The sequence below is a fragment of the Neoarius graeffei genome, chromosome 11 (genome assembly GCF_027579695.1).
Source record: "Neoarius graeffei isolate fNeoGra1 chromosome 11, fNeoGra1.pri, whole genome shotgun sequence".
In the NCBI taxonomy this organism is placed as follows: domain Eukaryota; kingdom Metazoa; phylum Chordata; class Actinopteri; order Siluriformes; family Ariidae; genus Neoarius; species Neoarius graeffei.
In genome coordinates, this window is record NC_083579.1 from 47034076 (window position 1) to 47058458 (window position 24383).

The 24383-nt window shown below is 40.6% G+C and overlaps 1 protein-coding gene across 3 annotated transcripts in view; it reads right to left on the bottom strand.

The window, feature by feature from the left end:
* Positions 1-17187: 17187 nt before the first annotated feature.
* Positions 17188-24383, bottom strand: part of nubpl (nucleotide binding protein-like) — a 33630-nt gene continuing 26434 nt past the window's right edge. For all 3 annotated transcript variants that reach the window (XM_060934023.1, XM_060934024.1, XM_060934025.1), the window contains 3 exons: positions 21577-21697; positions 20765-20847; positions 17188-18150 (listed from right to left, as the gene is read on the bottom strand). In XM_060934023.1, the coding sequence (XP_060790006.1) occupies positions 18088-18150; positions 20765-20847; positions 21577-21697 (267 nt within the window). In that variant the 3' untranslated portion in view covers positions 17188-18087. The remainder of the gene's footprint in view (positions 18151-20764; positions 20848-21576; positions 21698-24383) is intronic.

Here is a 24383-nt window from a genome sequence, read left to right on the forward strand (position 1 = left end):
TTCACTATACTGTAAATTACGTTTATAATTAGGTTTTTGAAAATATACATTTTCTATTTTATTTTTAAAATATTCGTTCCTGGGCGGCACGGTGGTGTAGTGGTTAGCGCTGTCGCCTCACAGCAAGAAGGTCCGGGTTCGAGCCCCGGGGCCGGCGAGGGCCTTTCTGTGTGGAGTTTGCATGTTCTCCCCGTGTCCGCGTGGGTTTCCTCCGGGTGCTCCGGTTTCCCCCACAGTCCAAAGACATGCAGGTTAGGTTAACTGGTGACTCTAAATTGACCGTAGGTGTGAATGTGAGTGTGAATGGTTGTCTGTGTCTATGTGTCAGCCCTGTGATGACCTGGCGACTTGTCCAGGGTGTACCCCGCCTTTCGCCCGTAGTCAGCTGGGATAGGCTCCAGCTTGCCTGCGACCCTGTAGAAGGATAAAGCGGCTAGAGATAATGTGATGTGTGTGTGTGTGATATTCGTTCCTACTTTTTGATTTGTAGTCATATTACATTTGATATTACTCAATTCAGCCAACAGCCTGCAGGTGAAATTGAGCCAAATCAGTCAAAAAGGAAAATGTGTCTCCTCCAATACAAAGATAAAGTACATATTAGTGTAGATAACACATATTAATGCATACAAATAAACTTGAACAAAACTCTTACTTAAATACTGTCTAGTTTTTCAGCCCAGTGGCTAACCACAGGAAATAGCTTGACTCATGAACATAACACATATTCACATCAACCGGTCACCGAAACTCTCACATTTAGTTTCACATCCAGAAATTGTGTTCATTTTGTGAGACATTACCTGTTTGTGTACAGATCAGAAAAATTATGGAAAATATGGAAAATGCAAATAAAAAAAGAAAGCAGTGATTTCTAAATTGACTTTGACTTGTATTTCATTGCGGACAGTATGAACCCAAGATATTTCATGTTTTGTCGAGTCAATTTCATTTCATTTGTTAATATACATTCATTCCTGTGTTTAAGGCCTGCAACACAGTCCAAAAAATGTTGGGACGGGGCAGTTTAGGGCTAGTAATGAGGTAAAACAATTAAACAATAAGTGATTTGAAACAGGTGGTGTCAACAGGTGACTGTGATCATGATTTGGTACAAAATTAGTATCCAGGAAAGGCCTAGGCTTTGAGGAGCAAAGATGGGCTGAGGATCTCCAGTTAGTCAACAAATGCGTGAGAAAATTATTGAAATGTTTAAAGACAATGTTCCTCAAAGAAAGATGTCAAGGGATTTGGACATTTTACCCTGTATGGTGCATAATATCATGAAACAATTCAAGGAATGTGGAGGAATTTCGGTGCATAAAGGGAAAGGGCACAAGCCTAAGCTGAACACCCGTGATCTCTGATCCCTCAGACGGTCTTTAGACAGGCACCCAGAGGAAACCTATGCAGGCAAGGGAAGAGCATGCACACAGAAAGGTCCTAGCTGGCCACAAGGTTCAAACCCAGAACCTTCTTGCTGTGAAGGGACAGTACTAACCACCTTACGACTATGCCTCCAGAAATTATATTTTAGCAAGTAAAATTTCTTGAATATAGAAAACTTTATTTAATATTTCCCCTTCTACACTGCATAATATCATAAAACAATTCAAGGAATCTGGAGGAATTACAGCGACTAAAGAGCAAGGATACAAGCCTAAGCTTAACATTCCGATCCCTCAGACGGCACTTCATCAAGAACCATCATTCATCTATAGCTGATATAACCACATGGACTCGGGATTACTGTGGCAAACCTTTGTCAAGCACTACAATACAGAGTTACATCCACAAATGCCAGTTAAAACTTTACCGTGCAAAAAGGAAGCCTTATGTTAACTATGTCCAGAAGAGCCATCGACTTCTCTGAGCTTGGAGGTATCTGGGATGGACCATCACACAGTGGAAATGTGTATAGTGGTCAGATGAATCAATATTCCAGGTCTTTTTATTTTAAAGAAATGGACGCCGTGTGCTCTGGACCAAACATGAAAAGGACCATCCAGACTGTTCCCACTGAAAGTCCAACAGCCAGGGTCTGTCATGGTATGGGGTTGTGTCAGTGCCCTTGGCAAAGGTAACTTAAACTTCTGTGATGGCAGCATTAATACAAAAAAGTAAATTGAGATTTTGGCGCAACATATGCTGCCTTCAAGATGACATCTTTTCCAGGGATATTTCAACAAGACAATGCAAAACTACATTCTGCACACATTACAAAGGCATGGCTGTGGAAGAAATGGGTGCCTATCCCCTCTGTCCCCAATAGAGAATGTGTGGCGAATTTTGAAACGAAAAATATGACAATAACGACCCTGTACTGTTGCACACCTTAAGACCTGTTTGCAGGAAGAATGGGACAAAAATAACACCTGAAACGTTTCATCATCTGGTGTCTTCAGTTCCTAAACATCTTTTAAGTGTTGTGAGAAGGAATGGTCGTATTGTAAAGTGGTAAATGCTTTATCGTCCCAACTTTTTTGAAATATGTTGCAAGAATCAAAATTGTAATGTGTTCCATCCATCCATCCATCCATTATCTGTAGCCGCTTATCCTGTGCAGGGTCGCGGGCGAGCTGGAGCCTGTCCCAGCTGACTATGGGCCAGAGGTGGGGTACACCCTGGACAAGTCACCAGATCATCGCAGGGCTGATACAGAGAGACAAACAGCCATTCACACTCACATTCACACCAGTTAACCTAACCTGCATGTCTTTGGACTGTGGGAGAAACTGGAGCACCCGGAGGAAACCCACGCAGACACGGGGAGAACTTGCAAACTCCAATTGTAATGTGTTTCATTTGAAAAAACAATAACATTCATGAGGTAAAACATCAAATAATGCACTGTTGTATTGTTTTGAATGCAATACAGATCAAAGATTATTTACGAATCATTGTTTTCTGTTTTAATTCAATTTCAGCGTACCATCCGAGATTTTTCCTGATTTGGGGTTGTAATAATTTTGCAGGATGCACTGAAGTCTTTCCATCACGGTTTTGTAAAAGCATGTGTTACTAAATTTATCGGTGGAAGCCACAGTCCCATTGTCCCTTAAGCTTATTTGGGTGTGGGCTCAGCTGTCTCTCTGCCATTCAAATGCAGTACACAACAGCCTGAGCAGAACACGACACCCTGTCCTGTTTACACCATCCAGTTCTTTCCACACGTTTCAACTGGGGCATTTTTCTTTTTATTTTGAGACTACTTTTTTAATTTCAGTGCCATAAGTCATCATCATAATATATACGTATGTGTAAATATTAGGAGAATGAGACATAACTATTTAGTTAAAGCTCTAGTGGTAGTCCTTGTGGTGTCGTTTGGCAAGTCGCCATCAGTCATTACAAACAGGAACAAGAGGCTGAAATTTGAGCTCAGAGTTTTTAATATACTGAGGCGATTCCAGCTCATTGTACTCCAGGTCATCTTTCATGTAATTCATTGATTTATGGGTTTAGTTGTAGTACATGAACTCATTAACATGAGGAAAAAAAGTATTTCGGCATTAACTCTAATTTCATTGTTATATTAGTTATGTGGAATCTTTCCTTAGTAAATTACTGACACATTTGAGAGACATGACACATGATATTTCCACCATTTTAGTCTCATTTCCAGTGTCATTCTACCTTTTAGACTGTATATAAAAAATGCTGGGTGGCATGGTGGTGTAGTGTTGATTAGCACTGTCGCCTCACAGTAAGAAGGTCCTGGGTTCAAGCTCGGCGGCCGGCGAGGGCCTTTCTGTGCGGAGTTTGCATGTTCTCCCCGTGTCCGCGTGGGTTTCCTCCGGGTGCTCCGGTTTCCCCCACAGTCCAAAGACATGCAGGTTAGGTTAACTGGTGACTCTAAATTGACCGTAGGTATGAAAGTGAGCATGAATGGTTGTCTGTGTCTATGTGTCAGTCCTGCGATGACAGAAAGACTAGACTTCATGAAGCATCATTAGAACGACAATTGGCATCGTATATTGTAGTCATATGAAAACAAAATGTTGGGGGAAAAAATCACAATATCATATATGGCATGTGTTATTCATTTTTGTATTTTGCATTTTTTTATTTTCATGAGGGGCTGCAGTAATTCTTGAGGGCACTGTATATAGCAAAATTTTCCACAAAAAGGACATTTGGTGCAAAAGTCCTTCATCAGCTATGCAAGTGCTCGGGATCCCAGAGAGGCTTTCAACAAGTAATGCATTTCAGAAGTTGAATGTTTAAAGTTTTATATTATTTTCAGGCGGCACGGTGGTGTAGTGGTTAGTGCTGTCGCCTCACAGCAAGAAGGTCCAGGTTCGAGTCCCGTGGCCGGCGAGGGCCTTTCTGTGTGGAGTTTGCATGTTCTCTCAGTGTCCGCGTGGGTTTCCTCCGGGTGCTCCGGTTTCCCCCACAGTCCAAAGGCATGCAGGTTAGGCTAATTGGTGACTCTAAATTGACCGTAGGTGTGAATGTGAGCGTGAATGGTTGTCTGTGTCTATGTGTCAGCCCTGCGATGACCTGGCGACCTGTCCAGGGTGTACCACCTGTAGTCAGCTGGGATAGGCTCCAGCTTGCCTGCGACCCTGTAGGACAAGATAAGTGGCTACAGATAATGGATGGATGGATATGAAATGCTAGCTAACTCAGCGTATCAACCATATTAACCACTTGAATAGTGATCATATGGTATGTTTGCCTTGCAATGCCAAAAACATGAATTCTCACTATCATATTCACATACAGTGGACTTGCACTATAACATGGTTACTACTGATGTCATGACATAATGCTCAATAACGTTTATTTAAAATTAGTTGAGGACAAAGATAGGTTTTTGCACTGTAATATCTCGCTTTACAACTATACAACCTATTTATCTGGTGGTTACAGGTACATTATGGTAGTATTTACTCTGTCTAAAGGTCAGTTATCCTCTGAAACATTGGATTCTCCAGAATAAAGGGCATCACGTTGTATGTATTTCACAAGTGTCCTTTCTGTCAGCTACTGTGCAACTTTCAGAAGATTTTAACACCAATCTTCAACTTCATTTTCTTCTTCATTCTGCCATTAACTTCAACTGAACTACGTATATGTCTGCAAATATGAGGATTTTATAGTAGACTAGTGGACTGTGAACATCACATGAACAAAGAATATAAATAGACTAGTGTGTAAAATGCTGTAATGGATAATGTGTAGGTTATCAAACAGGCACATGCCTCATTCAAACACTTATCATTGCCCTTAGAACAATATGAACATCTGGGGTTTCCCTTTTCCATTAAACAGCACTGTCAGCAAAAACATGTTTACTGTATGTACAGCTCCACAGTACAGTTGTTAAAAGACTAGGGCTGTGTCCGAAATCACTCACTCATTCATTACTCCCTACTCACTATCTAGGGAATTCTATATAGACGACTATATACTGTAGTGAGCTCATTGGTAAAATGAAAAAAAAAACACTTTTGGACACTACTCTGCTGCACCGTTATTTACGTCATTACTGTCGCACAATCAAAACGTGCTAGATCAGTCGGCTGGTGGGTTTTCAAAATATTAAATCCATATTATACTGAGTGCATTTCCCACATTAATAAATACAGAGTACTTTGTGTCTGCTGCATCTTTCAGTTCTTTTAAATCAACACCGAATGCTTTCTTCTTTGCCGCTGTCTTTTATTAAATCAAATTTGAGGCTTTTGATTAATTCCTCGCTCTGCACTGTAACGTTTATTCTTGTATTTTATCTTTCTTATTCTATTTTAGCTTGTTTTCTATTCTCTGACTATTTTTAATTGTACAACCCCGATTCCAAAAAAGTTGGGACAAAGTACAAATTGTAAATAAAAACGGAATGCAATAATTTACAAATATCAAAAACTGATATTGTATTCACAATAGAACATAGACAACATATCAAATGTCGAAAGTGAGACATTTTGAAATTTCATGCCAAATATTGGCTCATTTGAAATTTCATGACAGCAACACATCTCAAAAAAGTTGGGACAGAGGCAATAAGAGGCTGGAAAAGTTAAAGGTACAAAAAAGGAACAGCTGGAGGACCAAATTGTAACTCATTAGGTCAATTGGCAATAGGCCATTAACATGACTGGGTATAAAAAGAGCATCTTGGAGTGGCAGCAGCTCTCAGAAGTAAAGATGGGAAGAGGATCACCAATCCCCCTAATTCTGCGCCGACAAAATTGCAAAGAGTTTGAACATATCATCTACAGTGCATAATATCATCAAAAGATTCAGAGAATCTGGAAGAATCTCTGCACGTAAGGGTCAAGGCCGGAAAACCATACTGGGTGCCTGTGATCTTTGGGCCCTTAGACAGCACTGCATCACATACAGGCATGCTTCTGTATTGGAAATCACAAAGTGGGCTCAGGAATATTTCCAGAGAACATTATCTGTGAACACAATTCACCGTGCCATCCGCCGTTGCCAGCTAAAACTCTATAGTTCAAAGAAGAAGCCGTATCTAAACATGATCCAGAAGCGCAGACGTCTTCTCTGGGCCAAGGCTCATTTAAAATGGACTGTGGCAAAGTGGAAAACTGTTCTGTGGTCAGACGAATCAAAATTTGAAGTTCTTTATGGAAATCAGGGACGCCGTGTCATTCGGACTAAAGAGGAGAAGGACGACCCAAGTTGTTATCAGCGCTCAGTTCAGAAGCCTGCATCTCTGATGGTATGGGGTTGCATTAGTGCGTGTGGCATGGGCAGCTTACACATCTGGAAAGACACCATCAATGCTGAAAGGTATATCCAGGTTCTAGAGCAACATATGCTCCCATCCAGATGATGTCTCTTTCAGGGAAGACCTTGCATTTTCCAACATGACAATGCCAAACCACATACTGCATCAATTACAGCATCATGGCTGCGTAGAAGAAGGGTCCGGGTACTGAACTGGCCAGCCTGCAGTCCAGATCTTTCACCCATAGAAAACATTTGGCGCATCATAAAACGGAAGATACGACAAAAAAGACCTAAGACAGTTGAGCAACTAGAATCCTACATTAGACAAGAATGGGTTAACATTCCTATCCCTAAACTTGAGCAACTTGTCTCCTCAGTCCCCAGACGTTTACAGACTGTTGTAAAGAGAAAAGGGGATGTCTCACAGTAGTAAACATGGCCTTGTCCCAACTTTTTTGAGATGTGTTGTTGTCATGAAATTTAAAATCACCTAATTTTTCTCTTTAAATGATACATTTTCTCAGTTTAAACATTTGATATGTCATCTATGTTCTATTCTGAATAAAATATGGAATTTTAAAACTTCCACATCATTGCATTCCGTTTTTATTTCCAATTTGTACTTTGTCCCAACTTTTTTGGAATTGGGGTTGTACTTGAATGTCTGTTTATACTGTGTTTCTTCCTCCATCCATTCACCCCAACACTTTTTTTTTCAGCGTAACCACAATGCATGATGGGATATCTTGCTTGGTCAGTGACCATCAGTTGTAGACTACTTTTCACAGTGCATTGTGGCATACTATGAGTCCACTATATAGGGTGTAATAATTCTCACTATACATTCAGACAGTACTACAAAATGGCGAACTCACTAAATAGTCCACTACGTAGTGAGTGATTTCGGACACAGGGTATGTTTTCCGTAACTGAGAAAATGTTTAATAGAGACTACTTTTGCCACAGACTTCCTTTACTGCAAACACAAAACCTGAAAGTCATAGTGATTCATAGCTTGGAGTTAAACGTGAGTCCATGTAATTTAAAAATACACTATATGGCCAAAAGTATGTGGACACCTGACCATCACACCCATATACAGAACTTGGAAGCGCACAATTGTCTTTGTATGGTGTAGCATTACAATTTCTCTTCCCTAGAACTAAGAGGCCCAAACATGCCTGACCTCATCCCCACTAAACAGCTTCGTGATTAATTGGAACATTGGTTGCACCCCAGGTCTCCTCACCCAAAATCAGTACCTGACCTCACTAATTCTGTTGTGGCTGAATGAGCAAATCCTCCCAGCTACACTCCAAAATCTAGTGGAAAACCTTTCCAGAAGAGTGGAGGTTATTATAACAGCAAAGGGAAATAAATCTGGAATGGAATGTTCAACAAGCACATATGGGTGTGATGCTAAGGTGTCCACAAACTATTGGCCATCTAGTATATGATTTGACTTGTGAAATAACCCTGAACAATTAATAATGAGTACTGATCTGACTGAATATACAGTGTCTTGCAAAAGTATTCATCCCCCTTGGTGTTTGTCCTGTTTTGTCGCATTACAAGCTGGAAATAAAATTGATTTTTGGGGGGTTAGCGCCATTTGATTTACACAACATAACTACCACTTTAAAGGTGAAATACAGAAATCTGTAGTGTGCATAGGTATTCACCCCCTTTCGTATGAAACCCCTAAATAAGAGCTGGTCTAACCAATTCACTTCATAAGTCACATAATTAGTTGATTAAGATCCACCTGTGTGCAATCAAAATGTTACATGATCTGTCAGATGATGTCTGTATAAATCAACGTGTTCTGGAAGGACCCCGACTCTGCAACACTACTAAGCAAGCAACATGAAAACCAAGGAGCCTCCAAACAGATCAGAGACAAAGTTGTGGAGAAGTATAGATCAGGATTGGGTTATAAAAAAATATCCCAAACTTTGAATATCCCACGGAGCACCATTAAATCCATTATAGCAAAATGGAAAGAATATGGCACCACTACAAACCTGACAAGAGAAGGACGCCCACCAAAACTCACAGACTGGGCAAGGAGGGCAAACACATGGAAGAAGATTCTCTGGTCAGATGAGACTAAAACTGAACTTTTTGGCCATCATGGGAAACACCATGTGTGGTGCAAACCCAACACTTCCCATCACCCTGAGAACACCATTCCTACAGTGAAGCATGGTGGTGGCAGCATCATGCTGTGGGGATATTTTTCATCTGCAAGGACAGGAAAGCTAGTCAGGACTGAAGGAAAGATGGATGGCACTAAATACAGGGCAATTCTGGAGGAAAACCTGTTTGAGTCAGCCAGAGGTTTGAGACTGAGACGAAGGTTCACATTCCAGCAGGACAATGACCCAAAACATACTGCTAAAGCTACACTGGAGTGGTTTAAAGGGAAACATTTAAATGTCTTGGAATGGCCTAAACAAAGCCCAGACCTCAATCTAATTAAGAATCTGTGGCATAACTTGAAGATTGCTGTACACCAACGCAATCCATCCAACTTGAAGGAGTTGGAGCAGTTTTGCCTTGAGGAATGGGCAAAAATCCCAGTGGCTAGATGTGCTAAGCTAATCGAGACATACCCCAAGAGACTTGCAGCTGTAATTGCAGCAAAAGGTGGCTCTACAAAGTATTGACTTGGGGAATACCTATGCACACTCCAGATTTCTTTCTTTCTTTTTTTAATTATTGTTTGTGTCACAATAAAAAAAAAAGCACCTTTAAAGTGGTAGGCTTGTTGTGTGAATCAAATGGTGCGAGCCCTCCAAAAATCCATTTTAATTCCAGCTTCTAATGCGACAAAACAGGACAAACACCAAGGGGGGGATGAATACTTTTGCAAGACACTGTATTTGATGTATGCATTTGAAAAATACCATGATCACAGATCTTTTACACTGAACATTGTGTAATTTCACAGTCCTTTCATTTCTGATCTAATTTTCTGAGCTGAGTCATATATGTTACTTCAGAGAAATTCCCAGTGCATGGAGTTGATGAGATTAGGATTTTGTGATGACATGAAAATGCATTCTGTGTCTCATTCCCACCAACTTCAATAAACTTGAACAATCGACAGATCTTGACTCATCTTGCTAACCGAAGCATGTAACATTAATTAACAGATTCGGTGTCAATTATGTGGTGTTGGAACCATCTCTAATAAACTTGTACTTGCTTGTGCTTAGTTTAAAAACTGGCAGACTTCATATCAGTCTGTGCCTCTCCTCTCACTCTCCATTCTCCATCACATCACCATGACTTATTTACCTTCCCCTGCAGCCAAATTTCCTGGATCTACTTTTTTTTCCCGATGCTGATTCATGGTCAGCTGTACTGGAATGTCATTCTGAGCAACCCCTGGTGTATGGACGCTCTCTGCTAGACCAGTGTAATTATCCCTAAGCGCACATAGCTGAGCAATTTTCTGACCCTGAAAATTGCAAATTATGTCATTAAGGTCATCTTTCTGGACATAAGGCCAGTTAAGTGCCAGGGAGATATCTGCTCCGAATGAAGTTCCCCTAAAGTCTTTAGGCTGCCTGTTCACTAGCAATCTAGTGTTGGTGACTGCTTTAGCTGACTTATTGGAAAGCCATAATCAAAGTTCAGTGTATATTATGGTTAGGAAAGAGAGGCAGACTGGCCTCCTAACCCACCTACCCCCCATGCATGCTTATATCTCTCCCTCCAGTCCCTGATCATGCAGGGCAATTGGAACCAGCTGCTGCTATTTATCCTAGGCAGCACCACAGCTGTACTGCCATGAGGCCAGGGATGGGGAGACGAAGGATATATCCCGAACCACACACTACTATTGCAAATAATATGTAAAACATAAACTACTACTAGCATACTAGCACTACAGTGCAGTTTCAACCATAACCTGTGACATCACTCATGCGACCTGACATATATTTAGTTGAATCAGATCAACTTTTCAGCTCTTCAGTGATCTGCATAAAGATTCACTTCTGGGTTCAAGAGTCCAAAGTTCTGTTCAACCATTTTCAGTGTATCTGTGTGTGTGTGTGTGTGTGTGTGAGGGTGTGGCTCTCCAGCTGTTTCGAAAGAGGAAAGTCCTGCGAAAATTTACAGCTCCTTACAATTCTCCTGATGGATCCATTTTGCCTTTTGGAATGCAGGAAGTGGCTTTCAAAACAATGGCAATGTTTCTTTTTTTTTCTTTTTTTTGTCTGCAGTTCATCTGAGCAGAAAGCAGCTGAAACAAAGCAAAGCCTAACTCAAGTAGAAATGAATTTAGAAAGACAAATATTAACCAGCTGAGTCAGATTTCTGCAGTGCGTATGGCCTGCGATTTAGAAATCTGCCATCAAACATTCATAAGAGTTTATTTTAAGCTTGCTATTAGCATATCCTAAACACCACGGCTCCAGCAGTCACACTTCAACCAAGCCCAATCAATAATGGATGCTTATCTGCTATATAATACACGTGGAAAGCATTTTAGTTTCATTTTGAGAAATGGTGAGTTCCAGCAGTTCAAATTTGTTTCCTGTTCATTTCTTAGTTTGTAACATGAACTTGATGAAATTAAAGCACTGGTTTATTAAGAATACAAAGAGCACCATGAAAAATGTAGTTTAATAATGGCTTCCTTAATGACCTTTCTAACAGCATGCTGTGTGTAGAGTTTAAATGTATCACACACGGATTGCACTATTGACTATGCCAGAAAGCAAAATGACTCATTTGTGGCTCATGTATCTGCCCTGACCTACACTTTCTCTCTCTCTCTCTTTTTTTTTGTATTGAAAAACAGAAAATGTGCTATACCTCTTTATCACTTTGCTTCAAATTCATTTAACATAATCACCCTCTGGCCTGTCTTGTGCAACCTAACCCCCTGATGTAATTATTGATTCCCCCCCAAGCCTCCGGAAGCAGGAACTCTCTCTCTCTCTCTTATTAAATTTTACTTACTTAACTGGGCAAAAGCTTTACTCCTTAGCTGAGTCATGTCACGTTTCAAACCCCTCAACCATGAACAAACATAATTACTTGAACGTGATCATTTTAAATAAGGACTATACATAGCCTACTAGGTAAACACTCCATGTCCTTATGGCAGTCTCATCCTGAGTTACTTCGTGTTTAGTAGCTTATAAGACTGCCAGATGCATTTCACGGTATGAATAAAACTAAACTTAGCATATCATATCAGACACTTACACCGACACCAAACTTTTCCTTGAACTGCAGATCATTCATGCCTCAACCTGTCCAGATTAGAGTGGTGATACAGTATATCTCGCATACAAAAATGAAATATATTCCTACAGTGACAGTGGGAATGAATGAGGATAGAGCTTCGTACACCATGGGTAAAGCAACAGCAGTAACTGTAATGTTACTGTTTAAAACACAGTATGCAATGCGTATTAGGAATCCTGTTTGTAAGGCATATCAATATATGTGTGTTAATGTATGCAGCAGCATCCTGAGAAAGAGCAATCAATCCAACAGGCTAGATCTAGCTCAATACATACAGTAAATACCATATTGTACTACAGTCAAAGTTTGTCTGTGTGGTTAATGATTCTAGCTTTTGAAAGAAGTTCTTCCGAAAGCGAAAAAGGGATTGTATGAAGAACAGTGATGCAGGATTTAAAATACTTAAAGTAGGCCTACTTAAGTTTGTCTAAATGTGTCAGTTATTGGCTTTAAACTGTGATGGAGATCCTAAAGGCAGATATCAGCCAATCATTTGTCAGAAAAGACATAAAATTGGAGTGACAATACAAAAAGTCACTTGAAACAAAGTCGACTGGCCTATTATGGGGAGCTCTTTTGTTTGTAAACTGAAAGTGAACAACTATATGAGTGCTTTTAAAAAAGGGCAGAAGAAATAGCTTCTATAGATATAGGTCTGAATTTCCTTCCCAGTACAGTTCCATAGTCCAGGGCGGCATGGAGGTGTAGTGGTTAGCACTGTCACTTCATAGCAAGAAGGTTCCGGGTTCGAACCTCATGGCTGACGGGGGCCTTTCTGTGTAGAGTTTGGATGTTCTCCCCATGTCTACGTGAGTTTGCTACAGGTGATCTGGTTTTCCCCCCCAGTTCAAAGACATGTAGATAGGTAAAATACACAAGCCAGTGCATACTTAGTACTGGTCCCAAGCCTGGATACATTGGGGAGGTTTGCTTCAGGAAGGGCATCTGGTGTAAAACAAATGCCAAATCAAATATGCAGAGAGGGAAAAAAAAAAAAGATCTGGTGAGAGCAGACGAAAGTAGAAGACGACAGTTCCATAGTCTGGACTATTCCGCCAGCAGAATAGAAATCAACTTATCGGACATCTTCAATTAGTAGAAACAAATGAATCATTTTATCTCTGCAAGTCTGTTATATGATTAGTCAAGACACTTGAGTATCTGAGTGTAGAGTATCATGACTCTGTGTTTAGCTGCTGATGAGCAGGACAATGGAAAATCGGAAGCATGTTCCCTGCTAGGCAAACAATTCACACCTCTCCACAATAACTTTGGTATAGAGATGAAACAGAAAGCACAACTAAAGCTTTTTAGATAGTAAAACACCATACAAAACTGCCACAACAAATTATAATAGTAGGCTAGGTTAAAAAAAAATGAAGAAAAATTTCAAGTTCTTAAAATCCAGAGTGTCTAATAATACGCTTAATTTATATAGTGCCTTTCTCACATCCAAGGTCGCTTTACAGTTACAAAAACAAATAGAAAAGGGAGGAAAAAAGTTGTTTACTTTCATATGAGCCATTGACCATTCGTGTGGAGTCTGACATCACAAATAAATTCAATGCTGAACACAGATACTCCCAAAATAGGTAGTAATTCCATTTCTTGGCCTCTGGTATTTAAATAAATAGAGTGAAAAATAATAATCTCATTTCATTATCTCTAGCCGCTTTATCCTGTTTTACAGGGTCGCAGGCAAGCTGGAGCCTATCCCAGCTGACTACGGGCGAAAGGCGGGGTACAACCTGGACAAGTCGCCAGGTCATCACAGGGCTGACACATAGACACAGACAACCATTCACACTCACATTCACACCTACGGTCAATTTAGAGTCACCAGTTAACCTAACCTGCATGTCTTTGGACTGTGGGGGAAACCGGAGCACCCGGAGGAAACCCACGCGGACACGGGGAGAACATGCAAACTCCACACAGAAAGGCCCTCGCCGGCCACAGGGCTCGAACCCGGACCTTCTTGCTGTGAGGCGACAGCGCTAACCACTACACCACCGTGCCACCCCCAAAATAATAATCTCATCTCATCTCATTATCTCTAGCCGCTTTATCCTGTTCTACAGGGTCGTAGGCAAGCTGGAGCCTATCCCAGCTGACTACAGGCGAAAGGCGGGGTACACCCTGGACAAGTCCAAAATAATAATCTCATCTCATTATCTCTAGCCGCTTTATCCTTCTACAGGGTCGCAGGCAAGCTGGAGCCTATCCCAGCTGGCTACGGGCGAAAGGCGGGGTACACCCTGGACAAGTCCAAAATAATAATAATAATAATAATAATAAAACATGCCGAATACTGCAGCCTGTTATTTATTGAAATGATGTAGCATAGAGGTTACAGTAGATCCACAATGCTATGTGCCATTAGAAGACAGGATGTGACCTGTCGAATGAGATGTAAATGTGACATCATCTCATCTCATCTCATTATCTCTAGCCGCTTTATCCTTCTACAGGGTCGCAGGCAAGCTGGAGCCTATCCCAGCTGACTACGGGCGAAAGGCGGGGTACACCCTGGACAAGTCGCCAGGTCATCACAGGGCTGACACATAGACACAGACAACCATTCACACTCACATTCACACCTACGGTCAATTTAGCGTCACCAGTTAACCTAACCTGCATGTCTTTGGACTGTGGGGGAAACCGGAGCACCCGGAGGAAACCCACGCGGACACGGGGAGAACATGCAAACTCCATACAGAAAGGCCCTCGCCGGCCACAGGGCTCGAACCCGGACCTTCTTGCTGTGAGGCGACAGCGCTAACCACTACACCACCGTGCCACCCCCAAAATAATAATAATAATAATAATAATAAAACATGCCGAATACTGCAGCCTGTTATTTATTGAAATGATGTAGCATAGAGGTTACAGTAGATCCACAATGCTATGTGCCATTAGAAGACAGAATGTGACCTGTCGAATGAGATGTAAATGTGACATCATAACCAGTCATTATTTTTTTGTCTCCTGAAATCTACTCTGACTGGTTTGAGTCCATCTGTCAGATGATCTCCTCTTACAGACAAGTCGTATTACCCCCGGCAAATAAACAACATGAATGTCTCAGCATAACCTTAACATCATCCAATCCCCGATTTTCATTAGGTTTACAAAGGTCATGGCATTCACAGGAAAGCAAACTCCACCAAACACATTTCAGCACTACATAATATAATATTAAAGCCTAGATACAGTGGTGCTTGAAAGTTTGTGAACCCTTTAGAATTTTCTATATTTCTGCATAAAAATGACCTAAAGATCATCAGATTTTCACACAAGTCCTAAAAGTAGATAAAGAGAACCCAGTTAAACAAATGAGACAAAAATATTATACATGGTCATTTATTTACTGAGGAAAATGATCCAATATTACATATCTGTGAGTGGCAAAAGTATGTGAACCTTTGCTTTCAGTATCTGGTGTGACCCCCTTGTGCAGCAATAACTGCAACTAAACGTTTCCGGTAACTGTTGATCAGTCCTGCACACCGGCTTGGAGGAATTTTAGCCCGTTCCTCTGTACAGAACAGCTTCAACTCTGGGATGTTGGTGGGTTTCCTCACATAAACTGCTCACTTCAGGTCCTTCCACAACATTTCGATTGGATTAAGGTCAGGACTTTGACTTGGCCATTCCAAAGCATTAACTTTATTCTTCTTTAACCATTCTTTGGTAGAACAACTTGTGTGCTTAGGGTCGTTGTCTTACTTCATGACCCACCTTCTCTTGAGATTCAGTTCATGGACAGATGTCCTGACATTTTCTTTTAGAATTCACTGGTATAATTCAGAATTCATTGTTCCATCAATGATGGCAAGGCGTCCTGGCCCAGATGCAGCAAAACAGGCCCAAACTGTGATACTACCACCACCATGTTTCACAGATGGGATAAGGTTTTTATGTTGCAATGCAGTGTTTTCCTTTCTCCAAACATAACGCTTCTCATTTAAACCAAAAAGTTCTATTTTGGTCTCATCTGTCCACAAAACATTTTTCCAGTAGCCTTCTGGCTTGCCCATGTGATCTTTATCAAACTGCAGACGAGCAGCAATGTTCTTTTTGGAGAGCAGTGTCTTTCTCCTTGCAACCCTGCCATGCACACCATTGTTGTTCACTGTTCTCCTGCTGGTGGACTCATGAACATTAACATTAGCCAATGTGAGAAAGAGGCCTTCAGTTGCTTAGAAATTACCCTGGGGTCCTTTGTGACCTCGCCGACTATTACACGCCTTGCTCTTGGAGTGATCTTTGTTGGTTGGCCACTCCTGGGGAGGGTAACAATGGTCTTGAATTTCCTCCATTTGTACACAATCTGTCTGACTGTGGATTGGTGGAGTCCAAACTCTTTAGAGATGGTTTTGCAACCTTTTCCAACCTGATGAGCATCAACAACGCTTTTTCTGAGGTCCTCAGAAATCTCCTTTGTTCGTGCCATGATACGCTTCCACAAACATGTGTTGTGAAGATCAGACTTTGATAGATCCCTGTTCTTTAAATAAAACAGGGTGCCCACTCACACCTGATTGTTGTCCCATTGATTGAAAACACGGGGCTCTAATTTCACCTTCAAATTAACTGCTAAACATAGAGGTTCACATACTTTTGCCACTCACAGATATGTAATATTGGATCATTTTCCTCAATAAATAAATGACCAAGTATAATATTTTTGTCTCGTTTGTTTAACTGGGTTCTCTTTATCTACTTTTAGGACTTGTGTGAAAATCTGATGTTGTTTTAGATCATATTTATGCAGAAATATAGAACATTCTAAAGGGTTCACAAACGTTCAAGCACCACTGTAAGTCATTATGCAGTTGTGACTTTATGACTTTATACCAGGAACAGAGAAATATGATAAATAAGCAAGCAAACTTATTTGACCTGATGAATCACAGATTGCTTTATTGGTTGTTGGAGGGAGTGCACAAGCTGTCATAGCAACCAGAAAACTATGCAGGAAGTTATGTTTTTCTATTCCCCTAGAAGACTCTCTCATGTAGCATCATTTCCAGTCTAATGCGATCTTTAATCAATATCAGACCAATTTTAGTACTGTAAATGGACCACTCTGACTTCACTCAGTGAGTAAAAAAAAAAAAAAAGCATGATTTTAGTGGAAGCACCGCCTTGCGCTTTTAACGGGAACACTGCCTTGATTTTCATTTAGGAATGAAAAGCATGTAAAGACTCAACTGGACTGTACAAAGTGTTTAATTTGTTTCTGCCAAATGTGCAACAGAAAATACAGTATGTAGAACATGATTAAAAAGAAAAAAAAAAAGTTTATTTTTATACAAAGAAAAACTCCAAACCATTCTCACAGTGGCAAATTGGTATGAGTTCTCATGAGGTTTTCAGTTGTCACCATCAGTACACTACAGTATATAGCCAAAAGTATGCAGACATGACCATCTCATCCATATATGGGTCTTCCTCAAACTGTTGCCACAAAGAAGCACACAACTGTATGGAACGTCTTTGTATGCTTATACAAGTAGCATTACAATTTCCCTTCACTGGAACTAAGAGGCCCGAACATGTTCCAGCATGACACTGCTCCTAGAAGGACGAAACCTGGAATGGGATCTTCAACAAGCACATATGGATGTGCTTGGTCAGGTCTCCACAAACGTATGGCCATATAGTGTACTCAGCATTACTGGTTGCATGGTAGCTAGCTAATGATTGTGTGAGGACCGGTAATTCATATATCAAAATACATCATTTAGCTTCCTGTCTGCTTTGTCTCATCAGCTTTTCTTTCTGAAATCCAGACCTTATCCTGCAGTGCCAGGCCTCTCTAGAAACAGTGCTGACAAATATTTTATAAGGTATGCAGGAAATTAAGCATTTCCCCATGCATTTCCACATGTGAACCTTTCAAAATGGAATCCTACTTTTTCCACATACAGCATACTCTTTTATTCATAAAGCATAGTTTCAATGACAGAAAAAAAAAGAAAATCTAAGGTTCTTAAAAATCTACTCATAAGCCTGGTAAACATCATGTAATATGGTCATGAGTAAAATATTTATTGAAATTTCTCAGTATGAATGACCAATAAATAAATATTATAACAGTGTTGAAGTCATTTAGCTGGACTCCTCTGTGAGGCGACGCACCACTGCGGAGGCGACGCGTCTGTACGCTTCAGCCTGCACGTAATCAAGCAGAAACAGTATGTGATCACAAGTCAAACTTTCAACAACCAAATCAACCATCATAAGGTTATTTCATTTACATAGGGATATGACTTATGTTCTTGTTGTTAAGAAATGTTCAGTTAGAAATAGATAATAGATCTCTTTCAGATTCTAATAGGTTTATAACAAGAATTAACAGATGGCTTGGCCCTGCTACAGTTTCATGGCTCTCGTATCATTCTGCTAACAGCTGTAGTTAGCATATTAATAACATTTGCAAGGACATTTCCTTGTCTCGCTATATTGTACTGTTCAATTTAACACCACAAAGCTATATTAATTATAATTACTGCTACTACATGCTGCTTGTGCTGACAGCGGATACAGATAACATTTTTGGTCAAGGGCTTGACATGTAGCTCTGAAACACTTAGGTCGCCTATAATATCCCTATTTCAGGAAAAAGTAGACAGGCTATAATTAACCATCATAAATCACCTTGAGTGCAATTATAAAATAATTTACAAAAATTCTTAGTAGTAAATTATATTTTAAAAAGAAAAAAAGGATTTCAAGTATTTTATCCAAAATTTGCCAGACCTGGAAATAATCTAACTCAAATTCCGCACTTTTCCATAATTTTACTACCTAGTACCCATGAACCCTACACAGCATAAAAGAGAAGTGGGGTTTTTTTGTGAACAGTTTTAAATGCACAATGCCAATCATGTCGTCATCATTATATACACCGATCAGCCGACACTTTTCGGTTTTTAACCTTTTCAGCAGTTTGTGCTACAGTAGCTCTTCTGTGGGATTGGACCCATGAGCTAGCCTTCATGCTCCTTGCGAATCAATGACCCTTCGACACCCATGACCCTGTTGCCACTTCACTGGCTGTCCTTCCTTGGACCACTTTTGGTATGTGCTCACCACTGCATACCAGGAACACCCCATAATATGTGCCATTTTGGAGATGCTCAGACACATTTTGGCTCGTCAAAGTCGCTCAGATCCTTACGTTTGCCCATTTTTCCTGCTTCCAACACATCAACTTCAAGAACTGGCTGTTCTACTGCTGCCTAATATATCCCACCCCTTGACAGATGCCACTGTAATGAGATAATCAATGCTATTCACTTCACCTGCCATCAGTGGTTTTAATGTTATGGCTGATTGGTATACACACACACACACACACACACACACATTATACTGTCAAAAGTTTGTGGACACCTGACCATCACATTGGTATGTGCCTTTTGAACATCCCATTCCAGATTTATTTCCTCTTTGCTGTTATAATAACCTTCACTCTTCTGGGAAGGCTTTCCACTAGATTTTAGAGCATGGCTTTTGCTCATTCAACCACAAGAACATTCGTGAGGTCAGACACTGATGTTGGGTGAAGAGGCCTTGGATGCAGTCAGCGTTCCAGTTCATTCAACACAAAGATGTTCAGTCCAATTGAGATCAGGATTCTATACAGGCAACTGAATATTTGCCAGTCCAACCTTGGCATACCATGTCTTTATGGAGCTCACTTGGTGCACATGAGCATTATTACACTGGAATATGTTTGGGCCTCTTCGTTCCAATGAAGTGAAATCATAACGCTCCAGCATACAAAGATATCTTAGACAATTGTGTGGTTCCAACTTTGTGGCAACAGTTTGACGAAGAATCACATATGGGTGTGATGGTCAAGTGTCCACATACTTTTGCCATACAGAAACATTTTATTTTTTTCGCGGTCCGGTTTCCATCAAATCCTGCGCTCTGATTGGCTGGCGAGCGGATCCGTATCCTGTACGGACCCCGATTACGGCCCCCTAGTGACTCGCTCGTTCACAACAACAAACAACATAGTAGCAATTTTTGTCAACATTTATCTTTTTTATAAGATTTATTTATAAGATTATCAAAAATCTTATACATTTTTGCCAGCATTTCTCAGCATAATAGCATTAATTTTACAGCATGGATAGCGATAACGACAGTCTTCACAGCGAAAGCAAGTTTTACTACCCTGAGGAAGAAAAAAAAAAAAAATTTCAGGAGAAAGCTAAAAACCTCTAACTTGCTAACTCCGAGCAAAAACATGGCTGACTCCTGAATGACTCAATTTTGTATAAATAGGGGACTACATAGGCAGCAAAATGTAGTTTTTTTCCTGCCATGGAAGTGCACTTGTATACTGAGGAGGAAGCAATTTGCATTACAGCCGTGAACGAGGATTCAAAATGGCGGCTCGCCTCGGCTCGGTTTTCCCTTTCGGGCACTCTTGTTTTCTGTTAGAATTTGGTAAAGAAAAAAATAAATATATTATTTACCAGCTTAAGGTCGGTCCGTATGGTGAAATACCGTGACCTCGGCCTTGAATACTGAACTCGGCCCAGAGGGCCTCGGTCAGTACTTTCAAGACCTCGGTCACGGTATTTCACAATACGGACCTCCCAGCTTGTAAATAATATATTATACAGATTATACAGCATATGTACAGATTCTTGCATGATCTACACAATGCATTTGAAACTGCTCTCCAAAAACATCACCTTGAGTTAAGTAGAGGTGATATTTATGAAGAACAGCTTCAACATGTATAATTTAATCATGATGCAATCACCTCAGGACTGTCAGGACAGGACACAACCACCGGCCGACCCTGATCTGACGTTTCTCTGATGTTCAGATGAAGTGGAATGTCACCTGTAGTGGATGCAGACCAAACATGCAGGGTCAAAACATATACCGTACTACTTCACGTCTTTTCATACAACTTGTATGACTTGTCATATACTGCCCAAATCTCCATATGTACTATATATACTAATACACTTATGGGCATTTTCACATTTTATAAAATTTTTTTTTCTTGGGTCATAGTTCTCTGCACTGAGTTTGTACACTTGATGAATTGTAAAAGCTGTTGTCGAACCTGGAATAGATCTCTGTTCAGCCGTGTATAAGCGATCTACTTCCAGGGCCGGGTAATAAATCAATTGAACTCACAATGTTCCGTTTTATTTTAAGTTTCACAAAGCCAGAAATACCAGACAATACCTTCTATAAATATCGAGTGAGAAGGCATGACTCCAACTCAAAAATGCTAATAAATTAATATATTAAAATAAACCTTAAGAACAATAAAGGGTATATGGGATGCACTTTTTTTTAATCTCCTATTTAGCAAAACTGCGTGCACAACAAAGTTTCTGAAGGTATTGCACTGTATGAAGGTCAACCTGCGATGATGACATCCTCACCCAAACTAATTCAAAATCAAACCTGGGCCAAGTGTGAGCCAAGTGAGAAAACACCCTTACAACTATGTCCTACTATGTAATGATGACACTAAATTCAAGTTCATTTTTTATTAGTTTTCTGGTGGTTTCACTTGGGGTTTTTTTTAGGTTTTATTTGGTAAACAAGTCTTACCAAGAACCTCTACTCCAAGTGCACATGCCAGTTCCCTTACACCATCTGAGCCAAAGATGTGTGTCTGGTGGTTGCACTGAGGACACTGGAAAACACTCATGTTTTGAACCAAGCCCAGCACCTACAAAAAAGACATCTTTTTTTAAAATCTTCAAACTAGACTATAATGAATAAAACTTTAAATCATAACAACATAACTTTACTCGTGTATAGATCAGTGTTGTAGTTGAGTCACTAAACCTCAAGTCCGAATCCAGTCTGGAGTTCCCAGTGTTCAAGTCCAAGTCATAAAAAAATTTCGAGTCGAGTCCACTACTGATCCGAGTCGAGTCCGAGAACAAAATTCCAACCACACCATTTGACGGTGGCTGTTTTAGCGCCATTAATGTTAGATTGTTCCTGAACATGATGTATTTATATGTGAATACTTCACATTCCCTGACAAAGGTGAATGTGTATTCTTTTTGTCAGGGAGTGTGAAGTATTCTGTCAGAGATGGTTGGGAGACGGATGTACAGTGGTGCTTGAAAGTTTGTGAACCCTTTAGAATTTTCTATATTTCTGCATAAATATGACCAAAAACATTATCAGATTTTCACACAAGTCCTAAAAGTAGATAAAGAGAACCCAGTTAAACAAATGAGACAAAAATATTATACTTGGTCATTTATGTATTGAGGAAAATGATCCAATATTACATATCTGAGAGTGGCAAAAATATGTGAACCTTTGCTTTCAGTATCTGGTGTGACCCCCTTGTGCAGCAATAACTGCAACTAAATGTTTCCGGTAACTGTTGATCAGTCCTGCACACCGGCTTGGAGGAATTTTAGCCCATTCCTCTGTACAGAACAGCTTCAACTCTGGGATGTTGGTGGGTTTCCTCACATCAACTGCTCACTTCAGGTCCTTCCACAACATTTCGATTGGATTAAGGTCAGGACTTTGACTTGGCCATTCCAAAACATTAACTTTATTCTTCTTTAGCCATTCTTTGGTAGAACAACTTGTGTGCTTAGGGTCGTTGTCTTGCTGCATGACCCACCTTCTCTTGAGATTCAGTTCATGGACAGATGTCCTGACATTTTCCTTTAGAATTCGCTGGTATAATTCAGAATTCATTGTTCCATCAATGATGGCAAGCTGTTCTGGCCCAGATGCAGCAAAATGGGCCCAAACCATGATACTACCACCACCATGTTTCACAGATGGGCTAAGGTTCTTATGCTGGAATGCAGTGTTTTCCTTTTCTCCAAACATAACGCTTCTCATTTAAACCAAAAAGTTCTATTTTGGTCTCATCCATCCACAAAACATTTTTCCAATAGCCTTCTGGCTTGTCCACGTGATCTTTAGCAAACTGCAGATGAGCAGCAATGTTCTTTTTGGAGAGCAGTGGCTTTCTCCTTCAACCCTGCCATGCACACCATTGTTGTTCAGTGTTCTCCTGATGGTGGACTCATGAACATTAACATAAGCCAATGTGAGAGAGGCCTTCAGTTGCTTAGAAGTTACCCTGGGGTCCTTTGTGACCTCGCCGACTATTACACGCCTTGCTCTTGGAGTGATCTTTGTTGGTTGACCACTCCTGGGGAGGGTAACAATGGTCTTGAATTTCCTCCGTTTGTACACAATCTGTCTGACTGTGGATTGGTGGAGTCCAAACTCTTTAGAGATGGTTTTGTAACCTTTTCCAGCCTGATAAGCATCAACAATGCTTTTTCTGAGGTCCTCAGAAATATCCTTTGTTTGTGCCATGATACACTTCCACAAACATGTGTTGTGAAGATCAGACTTTGATAGATTCCTGTTCTTTAAATAAAACAGGGTGCCCACTCACACCTGATTGTCATCCCATTGATTGAAAACACCTGACTCTAATTTCACCTTCAAATGAACTGCTAATCCTTGAGGTTCACATACTTTTGCCACTCACAGATATGTAATATTGGATCATTTTCCTCAATAAGTAAATGATCAAGTATAATATTTTTGTCTCATTTGTTTAACTGGGTTCTCTTTATCTACTTTTAGGACTTGTGTGAAAATCTGATGATGTTTTAGGTCATATTTATGCAGAAATATAGAAAATTCTAAAGGGTTCACAAACTTTCAAGCACCACTGTAAGTGCAGAAGGTGCGTTTATTGATACAAGTGAAGACAGGTAAACAATCCATTTTGGCAGGCAAAATCGTGGGCGGCACGGTGGTGTAGTGGTTAGCACAGTCGCCTCACAGCAAGAAGGTTCCGGGTTCGAACCCAGCGGCCGGAGGGCCTTTCTGTGTGGAGTTTGCATGTTCTCCCCGTGTCTGCGTGGGTTTCCTCCTGGTGCTCTGGTTTCCCCCACAGTCCAAAGACATGCAGTTAGGTTAACGTGAGGCGGCCTTGGGCTGAGGTGCCCTTGAGCAAGGTACCTGACCCCTGACTGCTCCCCAGGCGCTCTGGTGTAGCTGCCCACTGCTCTGAGTGTGTGCGTGTGTTCACTGCTTCAGATGGGTTAAATGCAGAGGATGAATCTCACTGTGCTTGAAGTGTGCATGTCATGAATAAAGGGTTCTTCTTCTTCTAAAACAGTGAAACAGGTCAAGCAAGGCACAAGCAGGATATCGTAGGCTCGGCAGAATCAAAGATGAGAAACAGGAAATCAGGGATCAGGAAACCAAACAAGGAAATAAAGCTCAGTAAAGTGTTAGCAACACAACTCAATATTTTGTATATTAAGTGTGTTTTCACAGTTTTTATACAGGCGCGCTGATTGCGCCTTAATCCTGTGCAAGTGAGAGTCGTTTATGGCGCATGCACTGTC